This window comes from Triticum aestivum, chromosome 5B (assembly GCF_018294505.1).
Source record: "Triticum aestivum cultivar Chinese Spring chromosome 5B, IWGSC CS RefSeq v2.1, whole genome shotgun sequence".
Lineage (NCBI taxonomy): Eukaryota > Viridiplantae > Streptophyta > Magnoliopsida > Poales > Poaceae > Triticum > Triticum aestivum.
Window position 1 is genome coordinate 386,025,332 of NC_057807.1, and position 20,701 is coordinate 386,046,032.

Sequence of the window (20,701 nt, forward strand, 5' to 3'; positions counted from 1 at the left end):
AATCCTACTCCTGGTGGGAGTAGGACTCCTCCTTGGCGCGCCCTCCTTGGCCGGCCGCCCCCTCCCCCTTGGCTCCTTTATATACGGGGGTAGGGGGACACCCCATAACACACAAGTTGATATTCGTGATCATTCCTTAGCCGTGTGCGGTGCCCCCCTCCACCATATTCCACCTCAGTCATATCGTTGCGGTGCTTAGGCGAAGCCCTGCGTCGGTAGAACATCATCATCGTCACCACACCGTCGTGCTGACGGAACTCATCCCCGGCACCCTGCTGGATCGGAGTCCAGGGATCGTCATCGAGCTGAACGTGTGCTGAACTCGGAGGTGCCGTACGTTCGGTGCTTGGATCGGTCGGATCGTGAAGACGTATGAGTACATCAACCGCGTTGTCATAACGCTTCCGCTTACGGTCTACGAGGGTACGTGGACAACACTCTCCCCTCTCGTTGCTATGCATCACCATGATCTTGCGTGTGTGTAGGATTTTTTTTGAAATTACTACGTTCCCCAACAAACATGCCTTCGGACCTCACTCTAACTAGAAGCACCTCCATCGAAGGAGATGCTCCGTCGAACACAATAGAGTTTCCATGCTTGCACAGCTCCCAAAGTGTAAGAATAAAGATGGTATGTAGATCCTTCCGTCATAAGTTGTTGGGCCCTTGCTTATCCCGAAGCCATGTGCGTAGGGAGTCTTGTGCCGTCAGTGTCCAATCCGGCTTGCCCAGAGCCTCACATACCACAACCCAAGTTGATCTAGCAAACACACACATTAGTAACACATGATTGATCGTTTCCTCCTCCTGGTCATAAAGGCGGCATGCGTCCTGATGCGGCAGTCCCCTCCGTGCAAGCCTATCTGAGGTCCAGCACCGGTCCCGTAGTGCAAGCCAAGTGAAGAACTTGCAAGTGGATGGGGCCCTAGATGTCCAAGTCAGCTCCGCCATGGGCTCCACAGTCCGGCCCCAAAACTTTGCCGCGTACGCCGACCTCCCTGAGTATATTCCGTTAGTCTCCCAGGCCCAAGAGATCGTATCTGGCACATCCACCTCCGGCTCCCACATGCTTACTCTAACCCATAGCAAGAGGAATTCCCGCAGTGCATCTTCGCCAATCTCCGGGCCAACATCCAGTGCCCAGGATCCATCTTCGATTGCCGGGGCAACAAACCTCGTCGATCTTGCGCTGCGGTATCATGCCATATATGGTTTGCGCAAGGTCTTGCACCCTCATGCCATTAATCCAACGATCTTCCCAAAAGAGTGTGGTAAGTCCACAATGCGCCTCGCTTCTTGTCGCTGCCTGGAACAATAGTTTCGCTTTCGTTGGAACTCTTATCTTGAACTCACTCCATGGTCGGCTTGTCTCAATCCTTTTAAGCCAAGGCCACCTTGCCTGCATGGCCACATTCATCCATTTGAGGTTCGGCAACCCCAGTCCTCCAGCCCATATTGGTGCACATACTGATTCCCAGGCGACTGCATAGTTGCCACCATTCGCATTGGCCCTCTTGCACCAGAGCAACCCTCTGCACACCTTGTTCATTGCAGCAATCGTCTTCAACGGGAGGTCCAAGGCCATCATGGCATGAATGGGCATGGCGCATAGCACTGGCTGAACCAAATTAAGCCGTCCACTCTACGACATTAGTGCCGCCTTCTATTTCGGTAAGCAATTTGCCACCTGATCTACAAGGTACTGCAACTGCGCCGGTGTTTGCTTTCTCAAAGCCAGAGGTAGTCCCAGGTACTTGATTGGGAAAGACCCTCTTGAGCATCCCAACTCCTGACTTGCCATATTGATTTCCTGATTGTTGCATCTTATTGGTAGGGCAGCTGATTTTCCCATATTTATCCGCAAGCCTGACGCCTCCCCAAACATGTCAAAGATACACTTACTAACCTCAAGCTCCACAGGTGTAGGTTTGATGAACATCACCACATCATCCGCAAAGATGGACAAACGTTGCCTCATTCCTCTCCGGGCCAAGGGCTCCAAAATACCTTTGCTCATGGCCCATTCAAACAACCTCTGCAAAGTCTCCATAGTAAGAATAAACAGCATTGGCGAAATCGGGTCGCCTTGCCTCAACCCCTTGCAGTTGTATATGGTGTCCCCGGGGTACCCATTCACCATAATCTTGGTGGTGGATGTTGCAAGAATCCCACAAATCCATGATCTCCACCTAGGTCCAAAACCAAGTTGCTACATCACCTCCATCAAGAAGGGCCATTGTACAGAGTTGAATGCCTGTGATATATCCAGCTTGAGTAGTACCGCAGGCTTTCGTAGGGCATTTAGTCTACGAGCCATGCTTTGGACCAACATGAAGTTATCATGCAAAGATCTACCCTTCCCAAAAGCACTTTGGTGATTCCCCACAAGCTTCGGAAGTTGTAGCACCAATCTACAAGCAAGCACCTGCTCGGATATTTTCATAGCCCCATGGACGAGGTTAATTGGCCTAAAGTCAGCCACCTCCAAAGCACCGTCCTTCTTGGGCAGAAGAGTGACAAGGGATTTATTGATTGCAGCCAAACCTCGGGCATCCCCTTTGTAGAAGCAGTTCATGGCCTTTGTAAAGTCTCCTTTTATGATGCTCCAGCATGTGGCATAAAACCAGCTCGTAAACCCATATGGCCCCGATGCCTTATCCGGAGGCATATCCTTGATGACTCTTTCCACCTCCTCCGGAGCGAATGGCTCTTCCTGCTGCGATAAATCTAGATGCGGCAAGTCCAGATCATGGAGATTTAGAGTGTAGTCCCTTGAGTCCATAGTGGCAATACCCGCGCCATAGTAGGCATCCACCACAGATGCCACCTCCTCCTGCCCGGAGTATATGGTCCCATTGTACTTCACCGATCGGAGGATATTCTTTCTTTGCCTATGACTCGCTTGCTGATGAAACAACCTTGTACTTCTGTCACCCTCCCGCATCTGAAGCATTCGTGAACGTTGCCTCGCGATGGTTCTCTCAAGGGAACATAGCCCTAGTAGCTTCCGCTTCAAACAACTCCTCAATTCCCGCTCCGCATCCATAGTGTTCTAGTGCCCATAGCAATATCCAGCTGCTTTATCACTTCCATGGCAATTGATATTTGGAGTTTCACATTCCCAATCCAGCGAGCGCTCCACCTCTGAAGACTAATAGCCCTGGCTTGCAGCTTGTTATGGAGCGTGAGGTAGTCATTTGAAGCCTCAGGTGTCGAATCCCACGCTAGTTTGGGCTCGCCGTTTGTAAAGATTCAGTTGAATCTTTGTTTTAGTTAATATTTATTTGCGGGTATTCGTTTTAATTAATATGACGAGGTAAAAAATATATTTCCATGTTGAAAAAGTGATAGTACCACAATACATTTATGTTCTATCTTTTTTCCTTTGCGAGTATGTCCTGTCAGAGCATCTCCACACCGCCCCCAACAGGCCCCTCAGGCCATTTTTAGTGTCGGCACTGAAAAGGCCCAGTCGAGCCCCCAGGAGCCCAATTTTCGCTGGTCAGGCCTGAAACTGGCGCCGGTGGACTCAGGCCGAACCTGGCGTGCTGGGGCACGCCCCGGGGTGCCGGGGGATTCGTTTTTGGCATGAAAGAAAGGCAGGCCCGCCGAGTCAGCGACCCCCGCGCATCGTCGTCCTTATCGCCTCGGTTTCTCGTGGGGAACCAATGCCAAGGCTGCCGCTGGTCAACCTTCCATTGATTCCTCATGGGCAGCGCAGTGCGGCGACGCACCCTTTCCCGCCACGGTACACACGTTTGCCGCCCCCGGCCGCTATAAAAGTCGCCCCTCCCTCGCCGGTGGACGCACTCGCCCTGCAGCCCCTCTCTCTCGCCGCCGACGCTCTCCTTTCCCCTCTCTTCCCGTCTAGCCACCGCGTGCACACCGCTGATGGGAGAGCGGTTCCTTGGCGATGGAGCGGCGACCAACGACTTCGGCCGCCGCCACCTGCACGAGTCGGAAGCCAACATCCTCCACGAGGCGAACTACCCGGCGCCGCCCGACATGCGCGTGCCGAGGCGGTGGAGGCTCAGCGCCAGGGGCGTCCTAGTCCCCCCGCAGCCCGTCGTTGACCACCCCGGCTACTTCCACACCGAGATCGAGCGTGTTCGGGCCTCTCTGATGGAGGATGAGCGGGACCTGCCAGAGTACACTGCCGACGATCACGCGCACTGGGCGACGTACTTCCAACGCCGGTCGGAGGAGCAGCTCGCCTCCACCAACAACGCGTTGGTGGTAAGGGGACGCAACAACAGCGACGACCGCCGCCTGTGGTAGGGCGCCCCCGACCGCACGCTCCACGTCATTCTCGAGTACCTCGAGGGTAGCAACGATCCGCCGCTCGAGTACCCGGCGGCCCCGGCCCCCTGACGGAGTGGCGGCCCATGGCTGCCGAGGCGCATGTTGGGCGGGTCCTCCTCCTCCTCTTCCCGTTCCTCCTCCTACTCCTCCGGGTCGCCGGCGCTCGTCAGCGTCAAGGCCGAGCCCGTGGAAATGCCGCTCGGCCGGCACACCTGCAGCGCCGCCCTCGTCATCAACGAGGGCGGCCGTGCCTTCTCGGCTCCTACCTCTCGCCTCATCAAGCCGAAGACGGAGCCGGGGCTCGCCGCCGTGAAGAGCGAGTACGATGGCATGGCAGCACTCGACGACGAGGCCGCCATGAAGTGAGCGCGGGAGGATTGTGCATGGCTGAAGATGAAGCGCCAGCGCCGCGCCCTAGAGGAGATCGCCGCTCGCCGCCATGGCCGTGACGAGGGAGGCGTCATCGTCCTCAAGGACAGTGACGATGATGCGCCGCCGCCGGTCAAACCAGTCCACCAGGGCGACCCCGGGCAGGGGTCCAGTAGGGACGGTCGCGGAGTGAAGAAGGAGAAGGAGGAGGAGGACGACGGCGACTACGACGCCTTCAGCAAGCTCTTCGGCATGTAGGCGCGGTAGCAGCTGTTTTTTTTCCTTTTAGTACATTTATGTTTTCAATATGCAAGAAGACCGTGGAACGCCTAAATATCGCCGAATTTATGTCATGTTGCCGAATTTTGGTCAAGTATGTTTTTAAAAATATTTACAAAACATCGACTGGGGCGACCTGGGGACGGCGGCTGGAAACCCGATCGCCCTCACACCGAAATTATCGCCGGTTCGTCTCAGGGCGGCGCTATTTCCAGCCCCTGGGGGGCGAACGGCTGGAAATGCTCTCAGATCATACTATATCGAAATGGAAAAACGATGATAACAAATATTGTGCATACTCTGCGTTTGTATTGTGCATTGAATTTTAGGCCATTCCGCCGACCGGCCCCTTGAGCCCAGCCGCCCAGGGTTCGTCCCGGTGCACAGTCCAAGCGAGATGGAGCCCTTGGTGTGTGTGACCCCTATCGCCTACAGGATGCGAAGCGCATGCAAGAACACGCGGTAGCATTTCTGGGGTTTCTTCCTTCCATTGCAAAAAAAAGGAGAGCTTTCTTACCGATGAATGGTCACCCGAGCCGTAGCAGAGCCGAGCCACGGCCGGCTTGCGATCCGTGCAACGAGCCGTCCGCGGACGGACCGGTAAAACGACTGTGAAGTGGGAGACGTTCGATCCGGCGGGCCCACCGCGGATGGGACCCAGATCGTCGTCTGTTTCCACGGAGCAGATAAGATCCAGTGCGTAAAAGCCAACCTCGGCACGCCACGTAGTGGGGCCTACGTGTTGTTGCGAGCGCAGTTCAGATAAGATTATGGACAATCTAATGGCGCTTTTGATCATTCTTTGGATGCGGACGAGCCAGTGGTCTGATGAGATGGGGGGCTAAAGTACGAATTTTCTACGCTGGGCACATGGGCGTGGAAAAATCTAGAACTCCAGGCGGATGGTTAGGCTAGTCATGGTGAAAGTAACATAAGTAGTAATATAGATGCCACATAAGCAAAAAAAAAATAATGTGTCATGTAATTAAAGAGGAGAGAAACAAATAGAGTAGCATAATATGTTACTATCACATAGCGGTTCCCAATACAAAATGAGTCTACAAAGTAATAAATGAAGACATGTATGTTACTACTACACCTTTGACACTTCTCACTATAAGGCTGGTCATAGTGGAGAGTAACTTAGACTAGTAACATATGCATGTTACTAGTCTATGTTACTACCTTCATAGTGGGTAGTATCATATATGTGGTAACATAGATGTCTTTATTTATTACTTTGTAGACTCATTTTGCATTGGAAAACGCTATGTGATGGTAACATATTATGTTACTCTATTTGCCTCTCTCCTCATTAACTACTTGCCACCTCATCATTTTTTGCTTATGTGGCATCTAAGTTACTACCTATGTTACTCCCACTATGACCAGCCTAAAGGTAGTAATATGGACTAGTAACATATGTATGTTACTAGTCTAACTTACTCCCCATTATGACCAGCCTTAATTATCTACGTACTCGTCCATCCCAAAAAGTTTGTCCATATATCTAGCATCAATAAATATATGCTAGATATATGACAAGGTTGGGACAATTTTTTTAGATGGAGGGAGTATATATTAAGCTCATGGAGCCCAAAATTTTGTTTGGTCCATGCATGGAACTGGGAAGTGACAAGAATCCTGTATGAAAATGAACTTTATTATTGTTTATTTTATGGGAATTTTTTAATTTATTCAACATAAATCAAGATAGTATGAAGAACATAGAAAACTAACAGATTATTCAACATAAATCAAGATAGTATGAAAAACATAGAAAACTAACTATGACATGATACAATTGGTTTTGCCTAGGCTCCTAGCTAGCGGCCTATGCTCTTGGAGAGTGTCCAGGAAATCAAAGAGATTTGATAGGATGGTACGAACTCCCGATCATCGTTCCTTCAATGTCAATTCTAGATTGTTCGGAAACCTTTGCACCCGTAAATGAATAATTTACGGTGGTCTCGTATTTTCTGTTGAGCATGTTAAACCATAACAAAAACAAGTAAAAGGATCCATTTGAAAATATATATTCTTGCGGGCTTTCAAAAATATATTGTTAATGGAACCTACTCCGAACAATGCTCACGGTGTTAATCCACATTGAAAGTTGTTAAATTTTAAGAGGGGGTGTGACAACGCTCACCTTTCGTTTAAATTATGGCAATTTAGCATGAAAATCAATTTGGTTTATATATTTTTCACGCATCACTGAGTGATCTATGCGACCACGATAGTGAGGTTATTTTCATAGAACAAAATCTTAGGAAAATCTTATCTTGTTTTCTAAGAGCATCTACAGCCGGACTGTGACCGATCAGACCTCAAATTTGCTCCTCTGCATTCGGGTCTCTCATATTCACCCTTAAATCCATACAAATCGTGCAAAATAAACCTATGTACAACGCGACGCTAGCCACTACGCTTCATCGTCGAAGATGTCCACCACCTCGGTGACGGGCGTCGGGTAGATAGGTGCGTTGGAGGGCTCCGGCTCCTCTTCTTCCTCCTCATCCATAAACGCGAGCATCTCGTCGACTTCCACGGCGTGCTCCGCCTCCGCCTCCGTCTCCTGCTGACTAAGGCATCTGGCCTTCGCCTCCGATTTCGACCGGAGGGAATCGAGGATCGCCTGCAGATCCGCGTCCCCAGCGTCCCCAACATCCTCCTACGGCTTCTTCTCCTCCTCCTCCTTCATTTCAACTGCCTCCTATTCGTCAACCTCCTCCTCCACCACCACCAAGTACTCTTCAGATCTGGGGGTAGCCCCATGGCGATCTGGGCTTCGCGCCTTGTCTGGATCTGCTCAAGGAGCCGCAGTCGGCGCTCCAGCGTTAGATATGGCTAGCTCCTTACCCAGCATCATGGGGGCATGGCTACTATTGGTGTTGGACGATTGGGGGGAAATATGGTTCGGTAGGATTTCTGTGCTGGCGGTCGGCTTAAATAGCTGGGCTAGGTAGTAGACGGCTCGTCGGAGCGACGCCACCCGACGCCATCGGTTTGACATAGGAGACGAGCTTTGGACCGCCGGGTTTTTGAGTGGTTTTCTGTGGGACCCCATCGTCAGTCCGACATGGCGGACGCACCTTGGCCTCCCTATATCCGCCGCATATTTGAGACGGATATGAGAGGGCAGTCAGCCCAGGCGTATGAGGCCTATTTGAGACGTCCGTCTAGGTCGCTTTTTTGTGACCTATCACTGACCAGTCCCAGTGAGACGGGTTTGAGGCACCCGGCTGTAGATGCTCTAATATTCTTTGTTCACTAAGTCACGACTAGCAACGACCCAAAGGCTATTCTTTACGTCCAATGACCAGCAATGACTCAGAGGCAACAGTGTGAGGCGAAGGTGATGCTTGAGTCAACCCAAAGATGTTGATGATATAGAGACCACGACACTAGTGAAGGCGGGGCCTAAGGGTATCTTCAACGGCAACCCGTAAATTTTCTCCCGCATTCGTCCGCGAACAGGGGGACCAGTCTGCAAACACAGATATGGGATGCCGCCATCCAGCGCTAGCCACATATATTCAAACTCTTTTTTCACAAACCGAATGAAATTCATGCAAACTCGACCGGATTTCATACAAACACGGCGGATTTTCTTTACATTTCGAACATCTACAACAAAAAATGACCCGACCTTAAACCTATCCTACAGCGGTTGTGCCCGGTGTCCAAACCCGTGTCATCGTCCATCCGCCGTCTTCATGACCACCGACAATAAGGCCAATGAAATGAAGGTGCGGTCTCCGACGAGGAAGAGTAGAACACGGGGGACGGACTGACCCACATGGGTCCCAAGGCATTGCCACCTCCTGTGGCCTACTCATGGTTGGAGGAGTTAGCAACCTGCCATCACCGGTGGACGTGAGGTCCACGATGTAAATGGTAGCGCCCACGCTATCATCGTCCCAACGGGCCGCATGATGGTTCGTCGGCGACGCAGCTAGCATTGTTCTCCTCCAAGATCGCCTGCAGTTGTGCCTCTGTGGCAGCTGCTTCCTGGCGAGCGGTGGCTTGAGCGCGGACGGCATCGTACATGCCATGCTGCTCCACGACAAAGTTGGGGTTCACCACGGCCATGGCCGCCACGGCCTCCTCGCTCGCCCACTCGCCGTAGATCTGGCCCTTCGCCAGCCGGTACTGCTCCAGGAGGAACGGGTTGTACCGTTGTTCCTCCTGTGCCTGCTGGAACACCGACAAAGGCGCCGATGCAGGTTGCACCTCCGCAATGACGGCGTTGTAGAGCGATGCGCTTGCTCAAAGGTGAAGCTGATGTGCACAGGAGGCGCGGGAGCGGGGGCGGTGTCGTCGGAGTCCATCGTGGTGTCATCCTCGTCGTCGGAGACCTCAAGCGAGCTGGTCGGCAAGCCGGCCTCGATCCGCCTGGCACAGCGGCTCTGCCAGGCAGCGGCAAGGGCGGTCACGGCGTGCTTCATCTCCTTGAAAATGCTCTCCCACAGAGCTTCGCCGCCTGCAGTCATGACAGATGCAGTGCAAGGAAGGAGGATAGGAGGGGTTTGTGTTGTGGTGTGGAGTTAGCCAGGTGTGGCCGCCCTTATATAGCGGATTCCAGTAAGGCGAGGCATACGGGTGCGTTAATGCGCGTCGCCGAAGTGGGTTTCTCGGCGAGCGAGCCTGCTTAATGGCGGCATACGGACGGACAACGACATTGAACATGCTTGGTAGATATCCGTCCCATCCCGTCCAGTCACGCGTCTCCGGCATTGAACATGCACAGACACCGGAGACACATAGCGGGCGGCGCTCTCGGCCGGCACGTCGCTTCAATGGCGGAGGCAAATGAGAGGTCGCGTCCGCCCTGAGCCATCTTCAATGTTTAGCGGCGCGCTCTACAGCGGCATGAATGCAGGCAACTGATGTCGGGCGAGAACGCACGCGGGCGAGGGAGGAGGGGTTTTGGTGGGTCAGAAGCGGGCGTGGGATCGGTCCGGACTCCCGCAAAGCGCCCCATGTTTGTCTCTGGTTTATGGAAGAAATCGCGTCTAGACCGCTCCTCGGAATTATACAGGCCCGCGTTGGATGACTTCCTCGATCCAGACGGATGCGGGAGGTTTGCGGGTGCACCTTGGAGGTGCCCCAATGACATGGAGAAGATAGTGCTAACGAAGGTGAGGCGGAACAACTTAGAGGCTCATCCGTCACGAAGATTTTGTTTAGGTTCCTTTGATTCAAAGGATTTTCGTATGAATTTTAGAGTATTAGAATCTTTAGGAATACAATCGTTGATTTGTATGACTGAATTTTTCATGATTTTTTTCTAAGGGTTCTTACATGACATTCTATAGAAATTTGAGTATCCAATCATACATGTTGGATAGAGTCTAGGAGTATTGGTTTTCACTAGATGCACTCCAATCCTTTTTTGTTGAGAATCAATCCTAATTTTCTTTTTCTATTCATGCGTTTCTTAAATCATGCAAATCAAATAGTCCTTGGCTTGGTGAACCGGCAGATCCGTTTGCAACTCCTCTGGAAATATTACCCGAGTAGTACTTCTTTCCCGAGTGGGCATGCGTGGAAATATAGTGCAAACCGGAGCCGAGAGTTTTTAAATTGATTGATTGCTCTCCACCACCGAAGTCAGAAAAGAGAGAAAGGTACGGTTATTATATTGATAAATACACCCTTCGTCCCATAATATAAAAGTGTTTTCGATATGCCATCATATTATGTGACGGAGGAAGTAGATAGTCACCACTAGATTTCTGAATCTACATGTGTTCCCGGAGGAAACTCGTTCCCCTTGGTTTGGGTGTCATGTTGTCTCGCCCCCTGGTTTGGGCGCCCTGACCCGGGCGTCATGCAAATGGACCCTAGCATGGCGACACGGGTAGGGCGTCATGCTATCTATCACAACGTCTTAACCATGAGCGTCACGCAAAAGTGGATCATTTAAAAAAAATTAATTAGGTCCATTTTATGTTAAAGTTTCAAAAAATGGCCAGATTTGTTCATTTTTCACTGCTCCACATGACTTGATCAGCACTGAAGGAAGTAACATCAATCTCGTTCGGATTAGGCAAGGGTTCCGGCAAAGTCAGCATTATCCAAAAACTAGGGAAAGAGAAGTACTGAGTTCGACCATGTACCGACAGCTTAGGATTCAGGGATATTGCTTTTCACCCTTTTCTTTATCCCTCGATCCATTATTCACTGGTCATTTTCATAGCAGTAACTAAGGAATTAGATTTGTTCATCTTTAAAACCAGCTAGGATCTTTTCTTTTCCTTTCTTTTCGTCGATGGAAACTAAACCTTTCCCTTTAAGAGCAGGCTGTGGCGAGAGAAGGAGCAGACATTAGACAGTGGCGAGAGAAGTGGATGTATCTTTGGCACGCTTTTGTGCTGGCGCTGCGTCTTCCCGTTCTTTTTCTCCGTGACGATAACGCTGTCATTTTCACGTAGAAAAAGTACACTTGCAGTGAGTCAGCGACCGCGACTCGTGTGATGGAGGAGATGTCTATTTTATACGTCCTACTACATTGTCTACATACGTACTCCGATTGAACTTTTTTAAGGAACTGAATTGAACTTTGTGTTCTGAATTCTGACCATATTATTAACCTCTTTAAGGAACGGAACTGAACTTTGTACACCACGTAGCCGATTTTACTTCAGATGATCTTATAATAATATCTCGTTTTCGTCAACTTCGGTTACAACAAACAGACTAGTAGTACGACCGTTCCCCGGGGCTGGGAGCCACGGCGAGGCCGCAGACGTTACCGAGGATGGTCGGGTAGATATCGGCGAACGGGGAGCCGGAGAACACCGCGCGGTAGCACCCAGCGCCGGCCGTCTCCAGCGCGCGGCAGCAGACGTCGCTGCCGCGCACGCCGAAGAAGGACCTGACGATGTCGTCCGTGCAGCTCTCCGCCACCACCCGCGACGCTGCCTCCGCGCTCCGGCTGCAGCCAACGGCGGACGGCGCCTCCGCGATCTTTGCCGTGGCGGTGGCCGGCGACGAGGTCGATGCTAGCAGCAGCAGGACCAGTAGGACGAACAGTGGAGGGAATGGCCGGGACATGTTTGATACCACTTGGAATTCAGGTTCTTGCGAGCTGTGACTGATGTGCCGCAAATAGAATGGCTGGCCATGAACTTATGGTTCAGCGACGTGCGGTTGTCTCCTTCGTTTCTTAGTTTCGAATCAGCAACGCGCGTTTGCTGATCCGTAAGCTGCACCGGAGTTTGTATCTACGCGTTTTTTATTTCTTCGTAGAAACGTTTGTATCCACGCGCAGGCGGTGACAGTTATGCTTCCATGCCCCACACGGTTTTTCTCCCGATGCTCCAGACTACACGGAATGTCACGAACTTTCAGAAGTGCATATTGGGCCAGGCCTAATGAATAGCTCCTACAGGCTTTATTTGGGCCGGTTTAGCGTCTAGAAAAAGTCTCCAGAACCTGAAAGAAAGTTCTTCATGGGCCAACGTATATTAAATTTTACCCCTTCAATTCTTAAGAGTTGTCTTTGCGGGGGAAAAACTCTCAAGATTATTTTTTCTGCTAAAAAGAAAGAGCTTTGCAAAAAAAAGGACTATTTTTTTATTATAAAGAGGGCAGCAATCCTTTAAGAACTTCGTAGGTACTACAGCTGTGCACATGTAGTACCGGCCACTCCAGTATGGGCGCATGACTAAACTAGGGGCAACATTATTCCACCCTCAAAGTCATGATGGAATTGGAAGCACCCGAACTAGCTTAGCTCACTCTGCGCGTCGGTGATCTGTTTTCTTTTCGACGTACCACACGGCTAGCTCTTAAACAAGCTAGCCTAGCTACAAGATACGACACCAGACTAACCAAAAAACCATCATGCATCCAGCTGCCGGAAGGAATCCAATCCCTGTGCCGTGCAATCATATGGCTATGGGACACACACACGCCCTATAAAAACAGCAGAGGTTTAATGCCACAGGCCCGGCGCCCATCCCGGACGAAACACGGGAACACGCTAAACGCCCCCGGCCGGCCGAACCGCACCGGCGAACCATTCACCACAAACGAAGCATGAATAGAGAAAATTTTAACTACCCGCAGTTAAGAAGAAGCTGCCACCGACCTGTGTAGTGCAGGTCACATGGCACCATGGCTTTTCCCGTACCCAATTTGTTAGATGAGCTTTGCGCGTCACTGCATGCATGCATGCAACATGGCGATGTCTCGTGCGGTACCTTGGAGAAGCCGGAAGCGCGCCGCGCGCTTTTGCGTGCGCTTCCCGTGTGGAGTGGGGTGGGCTGGGCTAGTTGGCCCGTCGGTACTCAGTGGTCATGTGCCTGCACGTTGCCGAGACCGGCTTTCCAAGCGATGCCGCTGGCTTGTCTAAAAAAAAAAAAGCGATGCCGCTGGCCTTATCTGAGAATCCACTGTCTAGCATGATTGATCTGTGCTAACGTACAGTACGTACAGAGGCTCAGGCCACGTATGTGAGTCGTATATAGAAATTATAAATCGGATCAAGCAAAGTGACATGGAGTAAGTTTCCTTTTTATTACGTAACCACGAGGCTAGCTGAGTATTTAAAGGCTGAGAGTGAGGATGTGTTAACGGTGTGTGGTTCGTTAAACAATCTGGAGCAGAATACATTTTCCCTTGTTCAGATGCACTGCATGAATGAAAAGTTTGGACACGTACGCAAAGGTACTGCTCTGCCACCGAGTCATTAGTTATTGTTTAGCGCTTAAGAATTGTCCTGATCGAGATGTCTGTGCAGGGGCGTGTCGGGTCACAGAAAAGGGGGAACTCGATCACAAAGAAAATGGGCGTATGTACATGTCCGGTATATATTTTACTCTACTTCCTCCACGGGACAGATCAGAGGTACACCGGCGTAATCTGTAATCATGCTCTAACCTGGCATCCATCGAACAATCATGCAATGTACGCATGTTCTCGTGTAATCATAGATAGTGTGAGCCCCTGCAGGCCCTCTCGCTCACTCCTTCCCCTCCCCCGCCGCCACTTGGGGAGCCCTGCGGCCCTGGGTGCGAAGGCGGCGTCGAGCTAGTCCGGCGGGTGCCGCTGCAGGTGTTGGCTGGCCCTCTCGATCGCGTGGTCTGCTCCGATGGCTGCGCCAGATCTGGATCTTGGCGCCTCGTCTCGGCCTCATCCGTCCTCGTCGGCTGCAGATCCGACCGTCTCCGGGTCCCATGTTCGGGCTAGCCTATGGGCATGGTGGGGGAAGACCAAGGAGGGGGAAAGCCCTAGCCGACCTCCCGTTGACCTCGACACCGACGGTGGCTCCGGCTCTGTGTTTCCCTCTTGAGGGGGCGTTCGATTCCCTCTTTCCTCCATGTCAGCCTTCCCATTATCCCGGGTGAAAACCCTGGCCACGTGCGGCTGGCCAGCGGTAGCGCTCCCTTGAAGTCGCCGCCTTGGGTTGGGAGAGGGCTGTGGATGTGCTTTGAGTAGTTTGCACTGGCAGTTGTGTGTTTCATGCTCGATGTCAATGGTGGTGGGTTTGAGGTCGCCTTCCCACTCCTGTTGTTGTGGTTCGCTGTCCGGCGACGTTGTGGGGTTGCTGGCCGGTGATGGTGCTCCAGTGTTGGGGCAAGTGGAGATAAGGTCTCCCTCCGGCAGTGTGTGAGGAGAGATTGTGGTCTCTCGTCCTTCCCTAACTTGAATGCCCTGGCTTTTGCGACGGTGCTCATCCATGTGACGGTGTTCCTCTCACCCTCCGTCTGGCGCATCTCTATGACCTCTGCACGTTCTGATCCTCTTCGGCATGGAGTTCATCTTCGACTTGATCCTGTTGCTTTCATCTATGGCAGATGTGTGTGTCCTTCTCTAGTTAGCATCTTTGTTCTAGCCGCTTTCATTTCTTTCTTGTATTAACTCTGTATCCGTGTACGTATGCAACGCCATTGTGTCCCCTAGCCGGTTGGTGGCTTCATTAATTTGAAGTCAGGATTTATGCCTTTTCTTTAATAGTCATAGATAGACTGGATCGATATTACTAAATGCAACTGTCATTTGTTACCCCCAGTGCAGAAGAAAGCATAAAGTGCATTAATTGGAATTTGAATTCTAGTTCAATCCCCGTTAAAACAAATTTAGAGGTCGAGGGTAGGTTAAACCTCCTTTTCATAATAAACAAATTAATCCAACTTAGTAATTATTTTTTCGAAAATGATGCAACTCTATTATCAAAGTTCATGGAAAGTACAAGAAAAACCTCAAACATAATAAAAATCACATTGAAATTCTGAGACCACCGAATGACCACTACCGGCACCAGAACAAGCTGCCGATGTCGCTGCTTCCCTACCGGAGCCGGCTTGATTTTGTTGATGGCATCTGAAAAGTCTTCGTGCATGTGCCCCTAAGGACCATCGTCTTAGAGTTGCAGTCGTTGCCATTGAACCCTTCAATAGATTTGAAGCACTTGACACCATATCTCGCCACACGATGAGAAACTCTAACCTCACCGTCCTAAGAAGACGACATGAATCTGCGCCGGAGCTCCCTTGAGTAAGTCCAGAAGGACGAACTCGAGGACGATCGGAGCCTAGAAGACAAACTCGAAGAAGAAAAAGTGTCGCATCTATTCAAGCACCGCACCTGCCAGGATTGAAAAACTCTAACCTAAACTACTAACCAGGCACCGGGATCCCCCTCCCTGCCATCGACCGCCGGGGTGGCAGGGAGAGGAGAGGAAAATCCACGGACTCACCGGCAAAATCTGGAGGGGAGAGTTTGGCCTAGCCACCGAGGGGGGAGGGAAGGAGTTGAGGAGGAGGAATAATCCAACTTTGGTACTACTTCGCTATTCATACTCAGCCGGCAAACCAATGCAAGTTTTTTTTTGAAAGCATCAAGATTTTATTTCTCAGATAATCGAAAGGTCATTTATAAGGGAATAGGAAATAAAATCAGGGAACGTAGAGTCCCAAAATTCAGAAGTTAATTTGCCCTACTTGCTGGCCTAATAGATAGATGGATCAAACACACCGTACTGTATTCTTGCGCGGTACGCCTCGCTTCGCTAAGCAAGACCTTCAAGTAACCGGCAGTTGACTTTTTTCTTTCTTTCAGAAATTCAGGCCTGATATTTAAAAATATCTACACCTAGCCAGCGCGCATTTGCTGCGCACGATGCAGAAGAAAAGAGTATGTAGCGTACAAAACTAGAACCAAAAATCCCATTTCCTCACTACTTGGTTTACTTGGCACACCATCTAAGCTAATTTAATATTCCTGCTTAGCTTGCAAGCCCAACACAAGCTTCCCCTGCCTTTGCCACCAAAGAAGTCTGAGCAAGCTGGCCTAATGGCTGGATCAAAGTTAACTCAATGAGAATAATCGGGAATGGAATCTTTTATTTTTCTTCTCTCTCTGGATGCCGCCATGGCGCCATGTTACCTCCTGCGCGTCCGGCGGTAGGGCTGCGACCTGATTATATAATCGGTGCATGCCACCCCCTCGTTTATTCTTCCAGCTCCCAGCCAGCATCCATTCTCAGCCTCTCAAGATCCAAGAAGTCCCTCACTAGCGGTGTACGGTGCCGTGTGTGTGTAATAAGTAGGAACGTACGTGATGGGCGACGACGGCGCGAAGGCGGCCACGACGACGATCGTGCGCCTGCGGGAGCTGCTGCACAAGTGGGCGCTCGGTGCCAGGGGCGACGCCGACGACGGCGAGGAGGAGGAGGAGACGCACGCGCCGGCGGCGGGGGCGGGGGCGGGAGCGGGAGGTGCGCCGCCGTCGATCCCGCCGTTCGTGCTGCGGCGGCTGACGAGGACGGTGACGGTGGACTCGGACGACGAGGGCTGCCACAGCCCGGAGGCGGCGCCGGACGTGCCCAGGGGGTACTGCCCGGTGTACGTGGGGCCGGAGCAGCGGCGGTTCGTGATCCCGACCAGCTATCTGGGGCACCCCGTCTTCCGGCTCCTCCTGGAGAAGGCCGAGGAGGAGTTCGGGTTCCGGCACGAGGGCGCGCTGGCCATCCCCTGCGAGACCGAGGCCTTCAAGTACATCCTCCAGTGCGTCGAGCGCCACGACAAGGGCCTCGCCGCCGACGACGTCGACGTCGACGGTATGTTGCCCGTCGTCGACTAGCTCCCGAGACGCTCGCATACTACAGTAGCACAGGATGGATCATTTAACTGTGTGATGGATTCATCTGTAACAATGTTCTAAATTATGTTCGTTTGCGTTTTATTCTCAGAAGAAGCGAACCTGCGCAGTGTGCTAGAGCCAGCGTCGTCAATTCGTCATGTTTCGTAGATAGTGTCTGTAATGATGTAATTTCTGTCTCTTTTTCCAAGGAAAGACCTAAATATACGATCAAGAATTAAATTGATCCGTCAAGTTAGTTTGGGTGTAAGTGGTTCTGATCTACTAGTACTATGTTACTAGTAGTTTGTAATGGCAATTCTTCTGGCTATGCTGGGATCGCCTGATCTGTTCGTCAGGCACCCAGCGCGTGAGCTATATGGAGGCTGCTAGAGCGCATTCCGCTCGATCTGCAGCCTCCATCTGCTGGGCTTTGATGGCTGTAGTTTTCTGCCGTTGGCAAGCTTCTCCATGTGTTCTGGTTTCCTCTTTTGATTTATCGCCCGGTTCATTAACATGCCTCTCGCTATGACCGACGGGAAAACAGATACGCATGTCCCCTGCCTGTCACTTATTTAACGTATCAACCGTCCCAATTCCACTGTCGCTTGTCAGCCAGCGTCTCGCCATCCCGTCCCCCTCCTTCTGAATTTTGATACAGAAATGATGCGCATTTGGTTACTTCCCGTCCGTTTGACATCTGATAAAATGCCCCCAGTTTTCAGTTTTGTTTTGGAACAGAAAAATGTCCTGCCCTGCAGTGCCTCATCAGGTTGAGCGTTCAATTGCTGCCCAAGAGTGCGGATGCTGAATCTTTGTTTGACTACCGTCCGATCAGCCCATCCATTTCGGCGCGAAGCTTTTTTTTTTTTTCAAAGCCCTCTCCCTTCGGCTTGCCTCTCGGCTTGGTGACACGGTGTCCGCGAACCAGAGCGCGTTCACCGCTGGACGCAGCATCCATGACAACTTTTAGCTCGTGAAGCACACAGCGCGTCTCATTCACAACCTGAAAGTCTCACGCATGATGCTCAAGATTGACATTGCCCGAGCGTTCAACTCAGTCTCATGGCTGTTCCTTCTTCATATTCTAAGCCACCTTGGTTTGGCCCTCGCTGACGCGAGTGGATCTCCATCCTCCTCTCCACGACATCGACACATTTGCTTGTTAATAGCGTGTCCGGGCACCCCATTTCCCACGCTAGAGGCTTACGCCCAAAGCGATCTTCTCTCCCGGATATTGTTCACTCACGACATCGACGTCCTAAGAGCATCTTCAGCCGTTGTGCCCCTTAAGAGGCGTTTTTTCGGCCTCCTGGGGTTGCCCCGGTCGAATATTTGCACTGGGAGGAAAAATTCCAATCGTCCCCCTACCCAGCCGGCACCATCGCGACCTGGTCGACGAGCGCGGGCGGCCAGGAGGCATGACGAGGGCGCGCGGGCCCAGCGAGGAGGCATGGCAGGCAGCAACGAGACGGCCGGGTCAACGACGGCGAGGAGCTCGTCGAGGTCACGCTCGACCTGCAGGAGGACGACACCATTGTGGTGCGCAACATTGAGCCGGCCGCTGCGGCCTCGGTCCCCGGCTCGTCGGGGGCCTCGCCGTCGGTGATGGGGTGGAGCCCGGAGCCGCCGCCGCCGCCCAGGGCGGGGCCTTCACGGTCGCCGGCGATCCGACAGACCTCGTTGGACCAGCTGCTGCAGTTCTCGCAGGAGCTCAAGGCCGGGGTGTCCCGCGCCAAGCAAATCTCGCAGGACCTCACCAAGCGCTTCACGCGCACCCAGAGCCGTGCCACCCTCGCCAAGCCCCCGGCTCAGCCCCCCGTGCACACACCGTTGGGCATCGAGTCCACCCTTGCCGCCAGCCGCTTCACAGCCACGGCGCGCCCGTCCGCCCACCGAAGCCGCCCTCGCCGGTCGCCTCCTGGAGCTGCGGGAGCGCGAGCGAGAGCCTCGCGCTCGCCGAGAACGGCGACCAGGTGTCGGACGGTTGCTTCTTCTCTGGCTCCCTCCTGGGCAGCATCCTGAAGGTCGTCCTGGCGGCGAGGAGGTGGGGAGGAAGCAAAGAGCGCGCTGCCGCCCGGCCGCCCCACGCGCCGCCCGGCCTCCCGCCCTGGCCGCCGCGCTCGCCACAGCTCACGCTTGCCGCCGCTAGTCGTGTGTGGCTCGTGGCCGGGGCCGCACGTGGCCGCCACGCCCGGTGTCGGGGCCGCCCGTGGCCGGCGCGCCCGGTGCCAGGGCCGCCCGTGGCCTACGCGCTTGGGGTCGCCTGTGGTCGCCACGCTCGGGGCCGGTGCGCCTGGTGCCGGGGCCGCCCATGGCAGGCCTCGCCGCTAGTGCCCGCCCACAGCGTCGCCGGCCGCACTCCTCATCCACGCAGGGCTTCCTGGCTGCCGAGTCCTTCACGCTGGCCAAGACGGAGCTCCCCGGCGTGGCCTTCGGCTACGGCGACACGAACGAGGGCGACGGGTTCCCGGCGTGGCCTGGAGCTGCAGGAGAGAGGCCATTCACATGGTGGGCCTGTGAGGAAAATAGGAGAGAGAGAGAGGAGTGATAACCCACAAGTATAGGGGATCGCAAGAGTTTTCGAGGATAGAGTATTCAACCCAAATTTATTAATTCGACACAAGGGGAGCCAAAGAGTATTCTCAAGTATTAGCAGCTGAGTTGTCAATTTAACCACACTTAAAAGACTTAATATCTGCAGCAAAATATTTAGTAGCAAAGTAGTATGGAGGTGACGGTAACAGTGGCAAAAGTAATAGTAGCGGTTTTGTAGTAATTGTAACAGTGACAACGAAGAAGTAACTAAGTAAAGATCAATATGTGAAAAGCTCGTAGGCAATGGATCAATGATGGATAATTATGTCAGATGCAATTCCTCATGCAACAGTTATAACATAGGGTGACACAGAACTAGCTCCAGTTTATCAATGTAATGTAGGCATGTATTTCGAATATAGTCATACGTGCTTATGGAAAAGAACTTGCATGACATCTTTTGTCCTACCCTCTCGTGGCAGCGGGGTCCTGTTGGAAACTAAGGGATATTAAGGCCTCCTTTTAATAGAGTACCGGACCAAAACATTAGCACTTAGTGAATACATGAACTCCTCAAACTACGGTCATCACCGGAGTGGTCCCGATTATTGTCACTTCGGGGTTGCCGGATCATAACACATAGTAGGTGACTATTGACTTGCAAGATAGGATCAAGAACTCACATATATTCATGAAAACATAATAGGTTCAGATCTGAAATCATGGCACTCGGGCCCTAGTGACAAGTATTAAGCATGGCAAAGTCATAGCAACATCAATCTTAGAACATAATGGATACTAGGGATCAAACCCTAACAAAACTAACTTGATTACATGGTGTAAGGGCATATTTCACCCTATGTGGTTTTGACTAATCGTGTGCGTTGAGCATTTCAGATATCTCATGTTTAGGCACAAGACGATTCGATGCCCCTCGAAGCCTAGTGAAGACGACATTTTTCTATTATTCCTTTTGGTGGATTTGAGTCGTAGGCAAGCCATACTATTAAGAGGGGGTCCGTTTTTCAAAGGTTAGGGTGGAATATCACATACACATCTGTTCCTTTACACCTCCTTTCCCCTTGCCTCTTTGGAGCTCCGATCTGTTATCCGCGTCTTT

At 52.1% G+C, this 20,701-nt stretch overlaps 2 protein-coding genes across 2 annotated transcripts; one reads left to right on the forward strand and one right to left on the reverse strand.

Moving 5' to 3' along the window:
• Positions 1-11,532: 11,532 nt before the first annotated feature.
• LOC123116187 (uncharacterized) lies at positions 11,533-12,071 on the reverse strand. Its single transcript, XM_044537185.1, has one exon. It carries the CDS (start codon positions 12,010-12,012, stop codon positions 11,656-11,658), a length of 357 nt encoding a protein of 118 aa, XP_044393120.1. The 5' UTR covers positions 12,013-12,071; the 3' UTR covers positions 11,533-11,655.
• Positions 12,072-16,198: 4,127 nt separating this feature from the next.
• LOC123116188 (auxin-responsive protein SAUR36) lies at positions 16,199-17,314 on the forward strand. Its single transcript, XM_044537186.1, has 2 exons — positions 16,199-17,023; positions 17,156-17,314. Exons 1-2 carry the CDS (start codon positions 16,525-16,527, stop codon positions 17,212-17,214), a joined length of 558 nt encoding a protein of 185 aa, XP_044393121.1. The 5' UTR covers positions 16,199-16,524; the 3' UTR covers positions 17,215-17,314.
• Positions 17,315-20,701: the final 3,387 nt, after the last annotated feature.

Excerpts from the sequence above, each read along its gene's own strand:
- LOC123116187 (XM_044537185.1), bottom strand. The coding sequence starts at position 12,012 with ATGTCCCGGCCATTCCCTCCACTGTTCGTCCTACTGGTCCTGCTGCTG.
- LOC123116188 (XM_044537186.1), top strand. The coding sequence starts at position 16,525 with ATGGGCGACGACGGCGCGAAGGCGGCCACGACGACGATCGTGCGCCTG. Across the intron at positions 17,024-17,155 it reads CGACGACGTCGACGTCGACG|AAGAAGCGAACCTGCGCAGT; the intron begins GTATGTTGCCCG and ends TTTTATTCTCAG.